This window comes from Leptonotus elevatus, chromosome 8, assembly GCF_054856555.1.
Source record: "Leptonotus elevatus isolate MCC_2025b chromosome 8, RoL_Lele_1.0, whole genome shotgun sequence".
NCBI lineage: Eukaryota > Metazoa > Chordata > Actinopteri > Syngnathiformes > Syngnathidae > Leptonotus > Leptonotus elevatus.
In genome coordinates this window covers 9851944-9866825 of record NC_141246.1, presented here as the reverse complement: position 1 = coordinate 9866825, position 14882 = coordinate 9851944, and the positions used below count along the sequence as shown (strand labels likewise).

At 40.7% G+C, this 14882-nt stretch overlaps 3 protein-coding genes across 7 annotated transcripts; 2 read left to right on the top strand and 1 right to left on the bottom strand.

Moving 5' to 3' along the window:
- The first annotated feature begins 116 nt into the window (after window positions 1-116).
- On the top strand, window positions 117-7140 carry atad5b (ATPase family AAA domain containing 5b). Of its 3 annotated transcripts, XM_086083004.1 has the most exons (16): window positions 117-437; window positions 503-767; window positions 1281-1520; window positions 1592-1688; window positions 1756-1856; window positions 2088-2236; window positions 2311-2482; window positions 2586-2803; window positions 2885-2978; window positions 3046-3110; window positions 3186-3333; window positions 3427-3527; window positions 4261-4811; window positions 5371-5523; window positions 5979-6055; window positions 6824-7140. In XM_086083004.1, exons 1-16 carry the CDS (start codon window positions 357-359, stop codon window positions 7120-7122), a joined length of 2811 nt encoding a protein of 936 aa, XP_085939130.1. In that variant the 5' UTR covers window positions 117-356; the 3' UTR covers window positions 7123-7140. The 3 variants fall into 3 exon arrangements, with proteins under 3 accessions (XP_085939130.1, XP_085939131.1, XP_085939129.1); XM_086083005.1 differs by having other exon boundaries at window positions 3046-3333; XM_086083003.1 differs by having other exon boundaries at window positions 1577-1688; window positions 3046-3333.
- Window positions 7141-7148: 8 nt separating this feature from the next.
- Window positions 7149-8293, bottom strand: tefm (transcription elongation factor, mitochondrial). Its single transcript, XM_086082042.1, has 3 exons — window positions 7862-8293; window positions 7435-7584; window positions 7149-7349 (listed from the first exon to the last, which is right to left on the bottom strand). Exons 1-3 carry the CDS (start codon window positions 8291-8293, stop codon window positions 7149-7151), a joined length of 783 nt encoding a protein of 260 aa, XP_085938168.1.
- A 1649-nt stretch (window positions 8294-9942) lies between these two features.
- Window positions 9943-14569, top strand: LOC147169671 (arf-GAP with dual PH domain-containing protein 2-like). 3 transcript variants are annotated; one of them, XM_086083007.1, is made up of 11 exons: window positions 9943-10090; window positions 10711-10841; window positions 11966-12057; window positions 12241-12329; window positions 12400-12512; window positions 12846-12992; window positions 13126-13209; window positions 13290-13352; window positions 13449-13526; window positions 13717-13945; window positions 14226-14569. In XM_086083007.1, exons 1-11 carry the CDS (start codon window positions 10003-10005, stop codon window positions 14252-14254), a joined length of 1143 nt encoding a protein of 380 aa, XP_085939133.1. In that variant the 5' UTR covers window positions 9943-10002; the 3' UTR covers window positions 14255-14569. The 3 variants fall into 3 exon arrangements, with proteins under 3 accessions (XP_085939133.1, XP_085939132.1, XP_085939134.1); XM_086083006.1 differs by having other exon boundaries at window positions 14160-14569; XM_086083008.1 differs by lacking the exon at window positions 9943-10090 and having other exon boundaries at window positions 12851-12992; window positions 14160-14569.
- The last annotated feature ends 313 nt before the right edge of the window (window positions 14570-14882 follow it).

Genomic DNA, 14882 nt, shown 5'->3' with positions numbered 1-14882 from the left:
ATATGTAATCATTTTCAAACGAACGTAAGAGACGACGTTCTTCTCAACGACTATAGGTGGCGGTAATACATCAAATGCTAGTTTGCGCTGCTGCTATAAAAAAAGAAGTACTGTAGTTGGGAAAACAAACACTCATTGAAAAGTACTCTCATTACTTTTTGATGTCACTTGTACTCATCAATATGTAACGCTTTTGTAAAATAAGATCGAGCAAACATCTGGGTCGGGTTTATGGAAAGTTGGAAACACTAATGGTTAGCTTGGAAAACGAAACGGAAGGACTCGTATGTACGACGTAAAGGCGCCATGTTCAAAACGCTTCAAGGCTGCTTTTTTGACATTTGGGCTTTTTCGTCATGCCGAACAAACTGAAACGGACCAAAAAAAGTCCACACAATGTTTCGCGTGAAGATGAAGCGAGTCCTCAAACAGACGAGGTAACGGCCCTATCTATCTATCTATATATCTATCTATCCATCCAATCTACCTAATCCATCATCAGGGTAGCAGTAAAAGGAACACGTGTGGGCCGACAGATGAGAAGGTGCCCTTTCCTCAAAGTGAAGCTGATGTGATGGGAAGGGGTGAGAAGGTGTCAAAACCTTTATCATCCCTGCGGTCACGGAAAGGACATGTGCCATCGCTGCCATCTCTGCACAGCTTTTTGCAGGACATACAAGCATCCAACACAGCATTCCCAGTCCAAAGTGTGTTCCGGATGCTGCAGAAGAAAGCCAGAGATGGTCTACCAAATTCTGAAATAACAGGTACAGATTATTTCCCGGTATCATCCATTCTCTGTACCGCTTGTGGGTGTTCTGGATCCTATCCCAGACATTAGTAGGATGTGTTATTGCTGTTTTCATGCTATTATGATGTTCACGTTCAAATTAGATAACGACCGCTGCTAGACACATACTGCTAGACATGATGAGCCAGAGGCTAGGCTGCACTTTGTTTGTTTACAGAGTTGACGTGACTAAAGCGCAAGACGGTTACATTTCCAGTCTCTTGTTCTGTGTGGGAACTCTGTACACTACTATCATACTGAAAGTTCCATATGGAAAGTTCTGAATCTGAATTAATTTATTGTTACACACTCATATTACATAATCATCTGACAAGTTTTGAACAGAAGTCAAAGAACAATGGTGGCAAACTTTCATTGGTCACATGAAATAATCTGGAGGGCCCGAGTTTGACCTGTAATTATGTGTAGGGGATCGCGTTTAATGTGATGCTATCTTAACATCTGCATCTTTATTTAATTAACTCTTTAGAAGAAAAACACCTAGATTTGAAGAGGAAACAAGACAGCTCAGAGAAGGACTCCAAAAGCCTGAGTTCTAATATCATGACTACAGAGGCGGCCAGTTCCAACCTCTCGACACAATTTTCAGTTGAATCGTGTCCCAGAGCGAGCAGGCTGAGCAACACTCGGAGACTGAAGCAGCAGATTGCAAACGGAAGCAGGAAAAACGGCACAGATATTGCGAAAACACTCAAAACTATTCGAAAAGGTAAACATTCTGATTGATGTTTCCAATGCTGGGGTTTGTGTACTACCAGTATTCAGTCATGTGTTCTCTAGTGTCCAGTTGTGAGGATGTGCCGTGGACAGACAAGTACAGTCCTCAGTGTACACGCGAACTTATTGGGAATATCCTCCAAGTGAACAAGCTGCACAGGTAAGCATTTGAAACACTTTAAACTGATGTTGCTGTAAGATTTAATGTACACCACCTTGTTTTTCAGTTGGTTGAAAATGTGGAAACGGCGGACCGACTGCAACGAGAGTAAAATAGTGGAGCAAATAAAAAATCAAGAAAAGGGCAAGGGTAACATTTCCACACAAGGTAATGCAGGCTATTATAGCAGATCTGAAAATGCATTTTCCCGTAGGAAGAAATAAAAATCTAAATAATAGTTCCTGTTAAATGTTGCCATCATAAAGCATTTTTAGTATTTTTTTTTTTACGTTCCTAACTTATCTAGACACTATTTAGAAAAAACTTACATAATAAAGCCTCCTGACTGTTAAAATAATAAAAAAAATTCAGTGTAATTTTAGTGCTAATTGAATGCAGACTCGTGGGATTGTGGAGCCTTCCAGGGCGACACCGGCCCAGACGGCCACCATGAGGCGCTGCCGTGCAACACTATGCTGATCACGGGGCCTCCGGGCGTGGGCAAGACGGCGTCGGTGTACGCCTGCGCTCAGGAGCTCGGCTTCAAGGTCACAATCTACAAAAGCTTCCTCAAACAGCGTTGATGAGGACCTTCAATTGCCTCTCTCGAATGAACTGACAGGTGTTTGAGGTGAACTCCTCCTCCCAACGTAATGGCCGCCAGGTTCTGTGTCAACTCAGGGAGGCGACCCAGTCGCACCTGGTGGAGACGTCTGGGAAGGACCTACTGAGACCGGCCTATTTTAACAACTATGGGACCAGAGGCTGCCCACTTAGAAGTGAACATTTAGATGGTAGGTTGACATACCAGGAAAACTGAATTGCTCTCTTTTTGTTGCCATATTTTCATCCATTTTCTATTAGCACTAATAAAGTTTTTTTTTTTTTTTTTTTTAGGAGGCAAATTTCCACCTCCCAAGAAAGTGTGCAAAAAGCAGATGATTGGCCGCCACAGACGCACAGGAAGGGACACTCCAGCCGGCGTCACGCTGACAAACTTCTTTAAGTTGAAGGACAAAGCAGGGATGCCACATGACAAACTGAAATATGAAGCTGCGCATCAAGCAACATCACAGAACAAAATAGTAGCCGCGTCGCTAATCCTATTTGAGGAGGTGGCACCCGTCACACCTGCAAATGTTATATATTGTTGATGAGGCTGCATGTTTAATTTCCCCCTACTTTCTCTCTTACAGGTCGATGTCATATTTGAAGATGATGTCGGGTTCTTGGCGGCCATCAAGACCTTCATGGCGACGACTAAGAGGCCATTGGTTCTCACCACTAATGGTACATTTTAAAGTGAGCACTTTTTTTTGCAAAATATCGCTTCGCCCGTTTTCTTTTGCATCCTTAGATCCTACATTTAGAGAGCGATTCAGCAGCAATTTGGAAGAAATCGTTTTCAAGAAACCATCAGCGGTGAGATTCGGTTGCCCCGTGCTTTTGACCCTCGCTAAGGTCCGGCAGTTTTTAACACGAGTTGCCTCGCAACAGGCGAACGTCTGCAGCTACCTGCAGCTGCTGTGTTTGGCCGAGGGTTTGAAAATGGAGGTGGACGACGTGAGAAGCCTCGTCGCGCTCGCTAAAGGTGACGTCAGACGTTGTCTCCTCCAGCTCCAGTTGTGGGCGAACAGTTTTCAAGGTTTGTTGTGCTTCTCTTGGAATAGAGTTGATTTCATTTAGCATCATTTGACGGCTGAAATCTATTGTTGTCCGTGTTGCGTATGTTTTGGAGGCACCGCTGTAGAAGATGCCAGACTTTCCCAACAAGGCTGCACCGCAAGCATGCTGGGTCTACATCCTGTCGGTCGAAACTATCTGCTGAATCTTCTGGAGGTACATTGCACTAGGGATAGACCGATTATTGGCGCCAATGTATTTTGACGAATTTTGGTATCAGCCTCTTTTTTTTTTTTTTTCTTAATGTGATGACCGATAAAAGATCAATTTAAAACTGTGTTAACCTCAGAGAACTATTTATTTAAAATTTCAGTTCACTTTATAAGAGATGATGGGGACCCTGGGAACTCTCTGCACCTTCTGTTTTTGTTTGAAATTAACTCATTCACTGCCAGCCTAGTAAAAAATTATCTTTGACATCTATGGTAAAAATGTTCGTTATTTTGTAATTTTGGAGAAATTTCATTACTGTAAAAAAAAAAATAATAATAAAAAAACAGGCAGATATGCTATTTATTTACTTGCCCTTAGGAAGTTTCTGAAGTTTTTGTTGGAATTTTAAACAAAAGATGTCTAAGATGAACATTTTGCAAATCTGAAAAGTTATTCCATGACATTTCAGCAAAGCTCAAATCTGGGATTTGTATTTTGTAAAATTTGAATGCCAATGATTTTTCCTCTTTTACCTGAAAAGGAATATTGGCTCTAAATATCGGTTATCGAGCTCCTTGACTACGGCCCTGAATCGGTCTATCTCTACATTGCACACATTGGACAATAGAATAAGGTCAAATAGGCAGAATTTTAATACACTTATTGTTTCTAGATACATTGAGCAGACGTACAAACTACAATTTTAACCGTTATTATATATTATGGGTTTCCAAAGAATCCGTCGACTAAAGCTGACATGAGCAAGCTGGTCGAGAGCTGGAGAAGAGACGTTCCTCTGCTGTACTCCAACCTGGAGATGCTTTTACCCACCATCAACCCAGTGAGGGACGGACTCGGGTTTAGCAACATGACGGTAACTGGATCCTCTTTGACATGCAAAGCACAAAGAAGCTCCTATTGTCTGAAGACAAGTGCAACAAATGCAGACTTGAAACGTTTGAACGCTCTGGCTGACTTTTTTGACGTCATGTCGTACATCGACGCCACAATAGCAGCAACAGCGGAAGCGCTTGATCCAGACTTTGTGTGGACCGGAGCTGACATTAAAGACAGTTTGTTAGATGAAACGAGCGAAGAGGAAGTGCGGAGTCACAGCCAGGAGAGAATGTTGGAAATTCGGGCAGTTGTGGAGGCTTTGGGGTGTCGCGGGTGTTGGAGTCGCATGGCAGACGTTTGGACGGGAGCTCAGACATGCAGACCGGAACTTGGACAAACACAGTCTTCCAATGGGATACACCTCACTTGTCAACCTCCAGGTGACACAATGTGAGTGTTCTGTATTTCAAACTCACACACGTTACTGCTTGTATAATGATAATGATTTTTTTTTACATTTTAAGAACGACTGTAGGGGTGTAAATTGCTTAGTACCTGGCGATTCAATTCGTGTCACGATTCGATACCGATTAATCCCGATACGAATCTATAAATTGATTATTGCGATTATTTATTTTTTTACTCAAATTTAGAAAATACATGTACACTGTAAGATTTGTATGAAAATGTATTTATTTATCTGAAAATTCAGGCTTATAACTGAGCCACTGCATTTAAGAAACAGGTTGCAGTCTGTTTCATGTTTGAACAGCACTGAAATCAAATATTAAGGCTTAATGTTCCATAAAAAAAAAATTATGTTTAAAAATCAATTAGGCCGCATATCGAATCGATTCGAGAATTGCGCGCTGTAATATCGCGATATATTGCCAAATCGATTTTTTTCCAACACCCCTTAACGACTGTATAAAAGTTGACAGTTTTTAAAAGTTACTCCGTTTTTTGCTATGTCCAGTGAGTGTATAGCAAAATGTGCCTGTATCCACAGAATATGCCAAAAGAGGTACAAGATGAGCCATGCGGTGTTGAGTAGTCAACCTTTTGGCTTGCTGGGAAACAGGCAGGCTGTATGCGTTGACTACCTGCCAGCCCTGCGTTCCATCAGTCGCTCTGCGAGGCAGCAAAAAGATGAGCCGGCCGGGTGAGTTGCACAGTTATCATCTTAAGAGTTTTCGATTTGATCGTTTCATTTATATAACCCTTGATTGAAGTCTGCTAGCATGTCAGATGCATCTGTTTTCCCTGCTTGTAATTTTATTGTAACTCATTAGTGCAATAGTTGACATGTTTGAAGTACATGTTACGTGATTGCAAAAGTTGCTCAACATATGACTATGACCTCTCCGCTCTACTTTGCAATGAGTGACAGAGGATATAATACAGAAAATGCTGTAGTTGAGTAGTATCATTATTTTTTTATGAACGTATAGTATACTGTATTGTACTCGATTTGTGTGAAGATTCATGAAGCCCCATCAAATTCATTACATTAACCTTTGCAGTTAAATAAGCATACATGTGCACATTATTATGAATTACAAGTCTTTTAATGTGCTTTTGCTAAAAAAAAAAATCTAACATTTCTCCCCCTCACAGGTGTGTGAACTACCTCCAAAGTTTATACCTGGGCCTCTCCAAGTCAACACTGCAACTCCTGGCCCAAGACTTCTCCAGTACAAAACCTACCTCACCGTAAAATTTCCACTCAGCCTATTTAATCTAAACATTACTGTCAAAATTAAATCCAAAATGGATGAGGAAATTATGTGCAATTGTGAAACCTGAATAAAGATTTATTTATTTTGCATTTCAACCATTTTCCTTTCTTGCACAATGGACAAAGTAGACAAAAAAAATCTAAAGAGAAACATAATTTCAAGGATACATTTTATGCATCATTTGTTTTTGTTTTTTTACATACAAAAGGGTCAAGAATTACAGCGTGCTTGATTTCCCGTTATCACACTCCATTTTGGGGCGTTAAACAAAAAAAACGGCTCAAGTGACTTTTTGTGCTGTTATTGGACACATCTGGTGACTGACACCCCTCAATTCCAGACTGCAAATGCTGGCATATTTAACCACATTTCACACTCCAGAGACCCAAATGATGTTAAACAATAAAAGTAATGTTACGTCTTATAATATGTCTACTTTACACCAAAGGTGGGAAACCTGACCGATTTTCTGTATACAGCCTGCAAGAGCACCATATTCTTAGAAATAAAAAAAAACGCCTCAAAACAATTAACCACAAGAAGCACACAGTATAATAAAGTTGTTTTGGGCTTCTGGGGATAAAAAACTGAACTGACCGCCGATATGAAGTTTCAACGCCCTAGTTAAGATGACAGTTTGTATGTTTGAGATTGAGCATGAAAAAAAAAAAAGTTCCTCATCTTTCAGGTTGCCTGCCAATGTGTTTTTGTGTCCGTTGCCAGATCAGCTAACCAGAGGATTCACCGAGCAGCTCGTAAAAAGCCACCGCCTGCAGCAGAGCGTCGCAGAGCGCCTCTCCTTGGCTTCTTCTGCTACTCATCTGGAACCAGTCCCTGTATTTGACCAGCAGCTCCGGCGGGAAGTTTATGCGCGGCATCTTCTGGGTCACCGACTCCGTCATCAGCTGCCGCACCGTCTGCGCCCCGCTTGTGCGCGACTCGCCCACCATGAGCCCGAAGTGGCGTCCCACAGCGGTGCGCATCATGTTCAGAACTCTGTGAGGAAAAAGGTGCTACTTTAGGTGGCGGCATTCATGGAAAGTCAACCTCATAAGCAAAAAGTTCGGTACCTGGGAGGAATGTTGGTGTCCTGCAGGAAGTTTCTGGGCTCCAGGAGCGCAAACAGCATGGCCTCTATTGTCCTCATGTGCGCCATGATTGGGAAAAGAGCCGTGTTCTGCACCGAGATGGACGGCTTCTCGATGATGTAGAAGTCCGCCGGAGGGAGGAGGGACACCACCGCTGACACCTGGTGATCACAAAAATGCCATTTTGTACCCCACCAGGTAGGTTCATTGACAAAATGAAAAGGTAGTTGTTAGAAGCAGACTCACATCGTTTAAGTAGGCGGACGCCATGTAGTTGCCCTTCATGAAATTTGGACAATCAACGTGCTGCCACTCCATGACGGTCATCCCTCGGCCCACGTGTGCCCACGCTATTTGATTAGTGCCGCACGCGAGTGAAACGATGGAATTGGAATCCTAGATGACATAATCAGACCAAGAAAGAGTCACAGAAAGACAAGTAGTCATCCTTGTGGTGGAAAAACGAAGACCTGTCGTGAATGTTGCCATTCAGTTTCAAAGCTTACTGAGCAGCAGAGGCTTGTGAGTGTATGTCGCAAGTGTTGTTTATTATCATCAGGGTTCGTTCAAGGTTGCAAAGACGTTCGCAAACAGTTATTCTTGTTGCAAATACATTTTGATATAATAAAAAAAAAAGAACGACACCCCTGTAAAGTGATGAGGATGCGTTTACCTCCAGCCAAGACCTGTCCACCTCAGGCCTGATAAATTTGGCGAGCTGGATGCGCACCTTCTTCTCCTTTTTCACCGGGTTGAGGATGGACTCAAACACCACGACAGCACTCTTGTGCTTAAGCAGCGGCACTTTTACCACGCTCTCCAGTGTCTCAAAGGGTCCGTGTTTGCTCCGGTAGTCCACTATGTTGGCAGACTTGCGCCCTCGGAGGAGCTTGACGCCCGCCAGCTCGGTGACCGAGGCGTTATTTAATAGCGTCAGGATGGCGTCGCGCTGCTCGGAGGTGTAGCAGGCATCGAGAGAAGTGGCACGCTCCTCGTCGTTGTCCTCTTTGCAGGGTATAGAGATTGTGGCGTTGAGGCTTTCGATTCCAGCCACTGGGATTCTGCTCCTCCAGCAGCATGTGCACTGGAGGTAGCGCAGTTCCATCTCGGAGGGGGAACCTGGCCGAGGGCGGCGGAACAGGCTTGGTTGACCTGCATACTGACCTACACAGGCGACACAAGCTTTTCATCAGCGGTAAGTACTTGAGTAGATTTTTCAGGTATCCAGACTCTTATTTATTTATATGATGACTTTTTACTCGTACTCCCAAATCTTAAAAATAGTTCTCTGTACTTTGTAATCCTTACTATGTTCAAATTTGTCTTGTTTTTTTGTTTTCCAACCTCTGTGGTTGATACACGATATAAATTAAGAGTGTTCAAGTCAACAACCGTATATTCTAAATTTATGATTGATGAGATTGTTTGTGATGTGAAGGTTGGTGAACTAGGAAGATATACTCTATAAGCGCCAATAATGACTCGTAGTAAGGGAAAGTGTATTTTTTCCCTTGTCATCATTAGCCAATACTGAATAAATAAATATATATATATATATATATATATAATTTTTTTTCTTAGTTTACAATGGAACACGTTGCGTCGATGACATGAGCGTCTGAGCCAGACAGTACTTTTTACCACCTCTGCTATTCATATTGATAAAAGCAATATTTTAGATTATACGGAGCAAATGTAAGGGGTTGGAAACGTTTTCACACGCAAGCTACGTAAGTTTGTGTACCAACTAAACAGCAAAATATCAACGCACAGCAATCAAAAAACGAGTAAAGAAAATGGAGCGCTACTTACGACTATGAGCAACAGACGACAAAACTCGTCTGGCCACCCACATGTTCAAGTATTAAACCTTCTTATCGTATTAATTGCAATTTAATTGTGACATCGCACAAGTATTTTGTTGTCCTTTAGTTGTTTGCTTTGAAAAAAGTCCGGCTTAAACAACCGCAGCACTTTTAGTTCCGGGGATCCCCCCCGCCCCACCACAATACTGCCCTCTAACGGTTGTTAACTTGTTCCGTTATAATGATAGACATTTTATATTTTGCCCCTCATGTCCATTATGATAGTATGTCGTGCACACTTCACTGCTACAACCATCACGACGATATTGTAATTCATTCTCAAATAAATCCCATTTTATTGTGAGTTTTTTTTTTTTTACTCCCACATTCAAAAACATGCATGCTTGGTTCATTGAAGATATTGAGTTATTAATATGTGAGTAGTGTTGTCTGTTATACAGTGTGTGTATTGCGATCAATCTCTAGGGTATAACCCAACTCTTACCCTGAGATGTGCTCACCCTTATGAGGAACAGTGTTATAGAAAAAGGGTGGCTAAATGTTTTTCCTACAAACAAAAATTGGCGCTCTCAATTAGTTCAATATGTTGTTACACTAGCATAATTTATGCCATAGTTTAAACAACCACAGTAGACATATGTCATGTTGCTTTAAGCTGACAAATGATCACATTTACCATAATTCTAAAGCAAAATTACAACATATAACTGCAACTTTATGTAAGTATTCTAGTATTTACATAAATATTTGGAAACATGATCATGCCTCTGTGAAGTGCAGTCTCTCACTTCCTTTCTCTGTTATTTTTGGACCTCGCTGTTTGTGTGCAGAACAATAAACGCTATGATGCAGAGTGGCAAAGAGGAAACGCGCTTGGCCACCGCAGCGCAGCGACAAGGACATCTTTTGTTTCACCTGCCCAATCTGGCTTCTGTCTATGCACATAGTATGTGATTCCATCTGACAAGAGGCAGAAGAGCCTTCACCTATGGCCAATCTGGAGAGAAACAACAAAATCCTGTTTGATTTGATGCGACAACCTTGCAACAATACATGTGCTGACTGTGGAGCTCCTGGTGAGTTTTCATTTCTATAAATCAGGGGGCGATGAAGCGTTTTCTTTCTTATCAGGGGCCATTTCAGTCTTTACAAACGAACGGCCGAACTAAATTTATGAAAAAAATATATATAATGTAGCATCCATCCATAATTTATATTTTTGCCACCGTCAATTAATAAATAAATAAATCAATAAAATTAGACGACCGTATCGAAAACTGCATTGACTGATCTAAGATTCAAACCCAGAACCTCTGAACTATGAGGAGATGTGCAAACAACTAGTACACCATGCTACTTTTTATAACAGTTGCTCGAATTTGTTTTTAGATTTGTATGGTGGTCCAGATCACATACTCTCATGGGCCTGTTTAAAGCTTGTGGGCTTATAGGATGCACACCCCTGTAAAAACCCATTGTACATTTTAAGGGGAAAGTTAACCCAAAAATATTCTTTACAATAATACGTTGTATGTGCCCCCACTAGTATAAACACAGAATTCTGATTAATACTGTATTATGTTTGGCGGAAATGCGGGAATAGATGGTAGTCATTTTTTAGTTCATGTTCTTGTATTGTGATGTCACCTTTTTTTTTGCGTTTAGTTCCCATATCAACATTTGTTTTTGCTTGCAGAGCCTGATTGGGCCTCCTACACGCTGTGTGTGTTTTTGTGTGTCAACTGCTCTGGGATGCATCGGAACTTGCCCTCTATCAGCAAAGTCAAGTCAATGCGTCTTGACCACTGGCAGGGCTCTCTTGTAGAGGTATACATTTGTATTTATTTTAAGCACGTGCTTCGGTAGCCTGGTATAAATATAGAGTATGTCTTTAGATAGTTTCCTTTGGGCTAATGAATATCATGCAAAAAGTCTGCTCAAATTTTTTTATATATATATATATATATAAAGTAATTCATGCATCAACACTTTTGTTTTAAACATTGATTTATTCAGTATAAAAAAAAAACTATTCATACAAATACAGTTTAGTTCATGAAATGCAATATATGTAGTGTATTAAAAGCAGATGTTTACAAGTTTCTTACTTTGTTTAAACACAAAGATTATCAGTCTGCTTTCACGGAGTACAACAAAAGTCTGAGAATGATCAAAATAGTTGTTGATAATATATTAGATGTCGACTAATCTATTAATTGTACCTTTAGCACTATTTCAAGATTATTAGATCAAGGGTCTTGAAGTTTCCTAATTGAAATATCATTCACATGATCGGCGTCTTCCCATTAATGAATATAATGATGGTATACGATAATAACATTCTTAAAGGTATCAAACTAATAAGTTGGGAAACTTTGCATTACCGTAATCAGTTCCCAAGAAGTAGCGCTCACTTTCAAAAAGGTTGGTGACCCCAGTATTGATGCATCTTTACAATTAAAAGGGAAGTCAACCCCCCCCCCCCCTCCCCCAAAATTTCTTGACAATAATATGTCATCTTCAGTCGACAGCAAGTGGCAAAATGGATGCCCCCTGAGATGGATAAAAACGGATGGATTTTGCTTCATAACTCATATTTCACAAATGTAAAATTAATCAGAATGTCATGTTTAGACTAGTGAGGTCACATATAAGATATTATTGTCAAGAAATGGTTACGGTTGACTTCTCCTTTAAAGACCGTGCCTCTAATAAAAGCCTTATCTCAAATGAATTATCTACTGTTGACTAACTGAGCACCGCCATATGCAATGTAAAGATATATATATATATTGGTGGTGGTACTAACTCTTTTCTATTTCCCTCAAGTGCTTTTTTTTTTGTTCAAAGGTTGTGACATTGACATTGCATATACTCAAGATATACCTTTTCCATCTATCTATTTCAATGTCACTTAAAAAAAAATAATATATATTTTTTTGTCCCTTCAGGCCATGCGTCAGCGAGGAAACCATGTCGCCAAAGCCACCTACGAAAAGTGTGTTCCTGCGTTCATCTACCGGCCGCAGCAGAGAGACTGCGTGTATGTGATCAATTGTCATCAGTGCAGTTTATTAGTTCAGCGGAAGTAAAAGTGAAGGCTCATCAATATGGTTTAGGGAATCTCTTATTACAAATACTAAAAACAGGAACAAACGCAAAAAAAGTGTATCTACTAAAGCAGTGTGACGCCAGGTCATCATTAACATGTTTTATCAACGGCCAGGGTTCTTAAGGATCAATGGATCCGTGCCAAGTATGAGAGGAGAGAATTTGTGGGAGAGAAAGGCTACTTTCAACAATCCTATGGTGCAGGTATTGTTCCCACTTTTTCTAATGGTTGCATGCACGTGCATGAGCTCATTGTGTATGTTTGATATGTTAGACACCATTGAGGCAACACTGTGGAAGAAAGGAAAAGACACCAAACACTTTTTTAAAAGGATCTTCTTGCTGTCCCACAAGGACTTCACTCTCAGATACTTCACAAAAGAGGATGTGGGTACTAACATTGTTCTCAATATCATTTTGAAAGATTTTGAATACAAATAATTTATTTTGTGCATTTCTGCAAGGGGTGTTTACTAACTTTATTTCTCGTGGGGAGATGTCAAATTGTTTTAAATATAGATATTTATATTTTTACCATACAGTGAGACCTTGGTGTTCGTCTGTCCTAGTTTTTGTACTTTTCGACAATTTTTTGGCTTGTCGAGAATTTTTTTTAGTCCCGTTTCCTACTAATTTCCCGTGACAACTGTAATAATGCCCACATATTTTTCTGCATGTATAACTACTATTCCAATAATTTATGCTGTCGTTCACACTAAGTCTAGAGTTCCCAAAGCTGTGATCAGCATGAAGGAGCTGAATGCGGTTTTCCAGCCCGAGAAGATCGGACACGCCCACGGCCTGCAAATCTCCTACTTGCAGGAGGTACGGACCAGGAACATCTTTGTTTACCACGAGAATGGCCAGGTGAGGCACAATTGCTCAAGCACGGTATCCACCCAGTTGGTCACATCAAGAATGCTGAGGTTTTTATTCAATATTTAATTTTTTTTATAGTTGTCCACTTCTCATATATGATCTTATATGCACACTTGTACAGGTCATTGTTTCCTTTTTCAATGCTATTCGAGCAACACGCTTGGCTTACCTCCAGAAGAAGCATCCCACTCTACAACAAAGCGAGGTAGGGATAAATGTACTAATGCATTTATATCATAATTACGAACGACTCGACGTACACTTATTGTATGTCTACCTGCAAAGTTAATACCTCAGATTACAAGACGCTGCCTCAAGGAGGGCTACATGGAGAAAACTGGCCCAACGGTGCGTGGCCTACCAGAAATGATGTGTCAAAAATGTTCATTTTTATTATTTGTTGTCTTGTAATAATAATAATGATAATCTGCGTGTGTTTTGCAGCAGCGGGAGCCATTCAGGAAGAGGTGGTTCACTCTGTGCTCAATAAACAGGAAGCTCCTATACTATAAATCCCCCCTGGTAATGCGCAAAAAACATTCTACGGAATATTTTTTAAATAAAAGGAAAATGCTATTATTAAACACTTGAATATATTCACTACATGTCTACTTTAAAACTATAAACCCCCCACCCCCTCCCCCCCATGCATGTCCCCTGAGAGCCTGTCAAAATGCAACGGTTCAAGTTTAACTGGCTTCTCCCTTGATAGGACGCCACCGAGCTGGGTGCCGTCTTCATCGGCACGGAGAGTCACGGTTACTCAGTATCGGCGGGCAGCAGTCGCAGCTCCAGGGGAGGCCGCTGGCACTGCGCCGTCACTCTGCAGACGCCCGAGAGGCAGTTTGTGTTCTTGTGTGAGCGGGAAGTGGAACAGCGGGAGTGGCTGGAGGCCTTCGGAAAGGTCATCGGTCAGCCAATGACGCCGGAAGACTATGCAAGTAAGAGACAATATAATGCTTTATGAGAAACAGAGGAAATAATTAAGACAGAAATTTAAAAAAAATTATATAGACTTAAACAAAAAAACACAAGGTAAACACGTGTGAAATTACAATAAAAATAGTAGCCTATGTACAGCGCTTTGTTAGTTAATTTTCACATCACTACAGTGATATGTTAAAATTCATCTTCATATGCTTGTTTTTGTTTCAGATGAGACACCGGATCATATTTTTATGTCTAATATGCATACTTTAAGTCTGTTGTTTGTCTTTGTAGATGAAGCCAACTTGAGAAGGTACAAATGAGCTGAAAAACACCAACTGACACTATCGTTTTATATGGACAAAGGTATTGGGACACCTATTGAAAGCCGTCTTACAAAGTTGAAAGCATGAATTATCCGAAATGTCTCGGTAAGATGAGGAATCATCATTCAAGGGTTGGTCTGACCAATAGTTTGCATGGACTCTTGCCTCTATGTAAATAGTTCTACATGAGTGATTTTGTTATTGTTGCGTTGGGCTTGTATTATAGCATCAGTGGAAGCATGATTGAGAGGAGTTACACCCATGTCATTTCATGCTGTGTTGGCAGCTCAAATAAAGGCCATTTTAGTTCCACCTGCTGCTCCGTTTTTGTAAGAACACACTTTACTGCAGTTACAATATTTTTTTGGGGGGGGGACCTCAATCCATTTTCTCTAGTGCTTGTCCTCAATAGTTTGGTTTGGTTCTTTATTGAACATATAAACACAAAGAAAACACATTACAAGTCTAAAATATAAATAGTAGTTATAATATATAATAGTAATATTAGTCTCGTGGGTGAGCTGAAGCCTATCGCAGCTGACTTTAGGTACACCCTGGATTGATCACCAGGTAAACACAATCCCACAAAGACTCAAATCCAGATGAATCCCTGTGAGACAGACCT

Excerpts from the sequence above, each read along its gene's own strand:
- atad5b (XM_086083003.1), top strand. The coding sequence starts at position 357 with ATGCCGAACAAACTGAAACGGACCAAAAAAAGTCCACACAATGTTTCG. Across the intron at positions 768-1,280 it reads ACCAAATTCTGAAATAACAG|AAGAAAAACACCTAGATTTG; the intron begins GTACAGATTATT and ends TTAACTCTTTAG. Across the intron at positions 2,483-2,585 it reads TAGAAGTGAACATTTAGATG|GAGGCAAATTTCCACCTCCC; the intron begins GTAGGTTGACAT and ends TTTTTTTTTTAG.
- LOC147169671 (XM_086083006.1), top strand. The coding sequence starts at position 10,003 with ATGGCCAATCTGGAGAGAAACAACAAAATCCTGTTTGATTTGATGCGA. Across the intron at positions 10,842-11,965 it reads GGCAGGGCTCTCTTGTAGAG|GCCATGCGTCAGCGAGGAAA; the intron begins GTATACATTTGT and ends TTGTCCCTTCAG. Across the intron at positions 12,058-12,240 it reads CCGCAGCAGAGAGACTGCGT|GGTTCTTAAGGATCAATGGA; the intron begins GTATGTGATCAA and ends ATCAACGGCCAG.
- tefm (XM_086082042.1), bottom strand. The coding sequence starts at position 8,293 with ATGGAACTGCGCTACCTCCAGTGCACATGCTGCTGGAGGAGCAGAATC. Across the intron at positions 7,585-7,861 it reads TGGACAGGTCTTGGCTGGAG|GATTCCAATTCCATCGTTTC; the intron begins GTAAACGCATCC and ends TATGTCATCTAG. Across the intron at positions 7,350-7,434 it reads CGTCCGCCTACTTAAACGAT|GTGTCAGCGGTGGTGTCCCT; the intron begins GTGAGTCTGCTT and ends TGTGATCACCAG.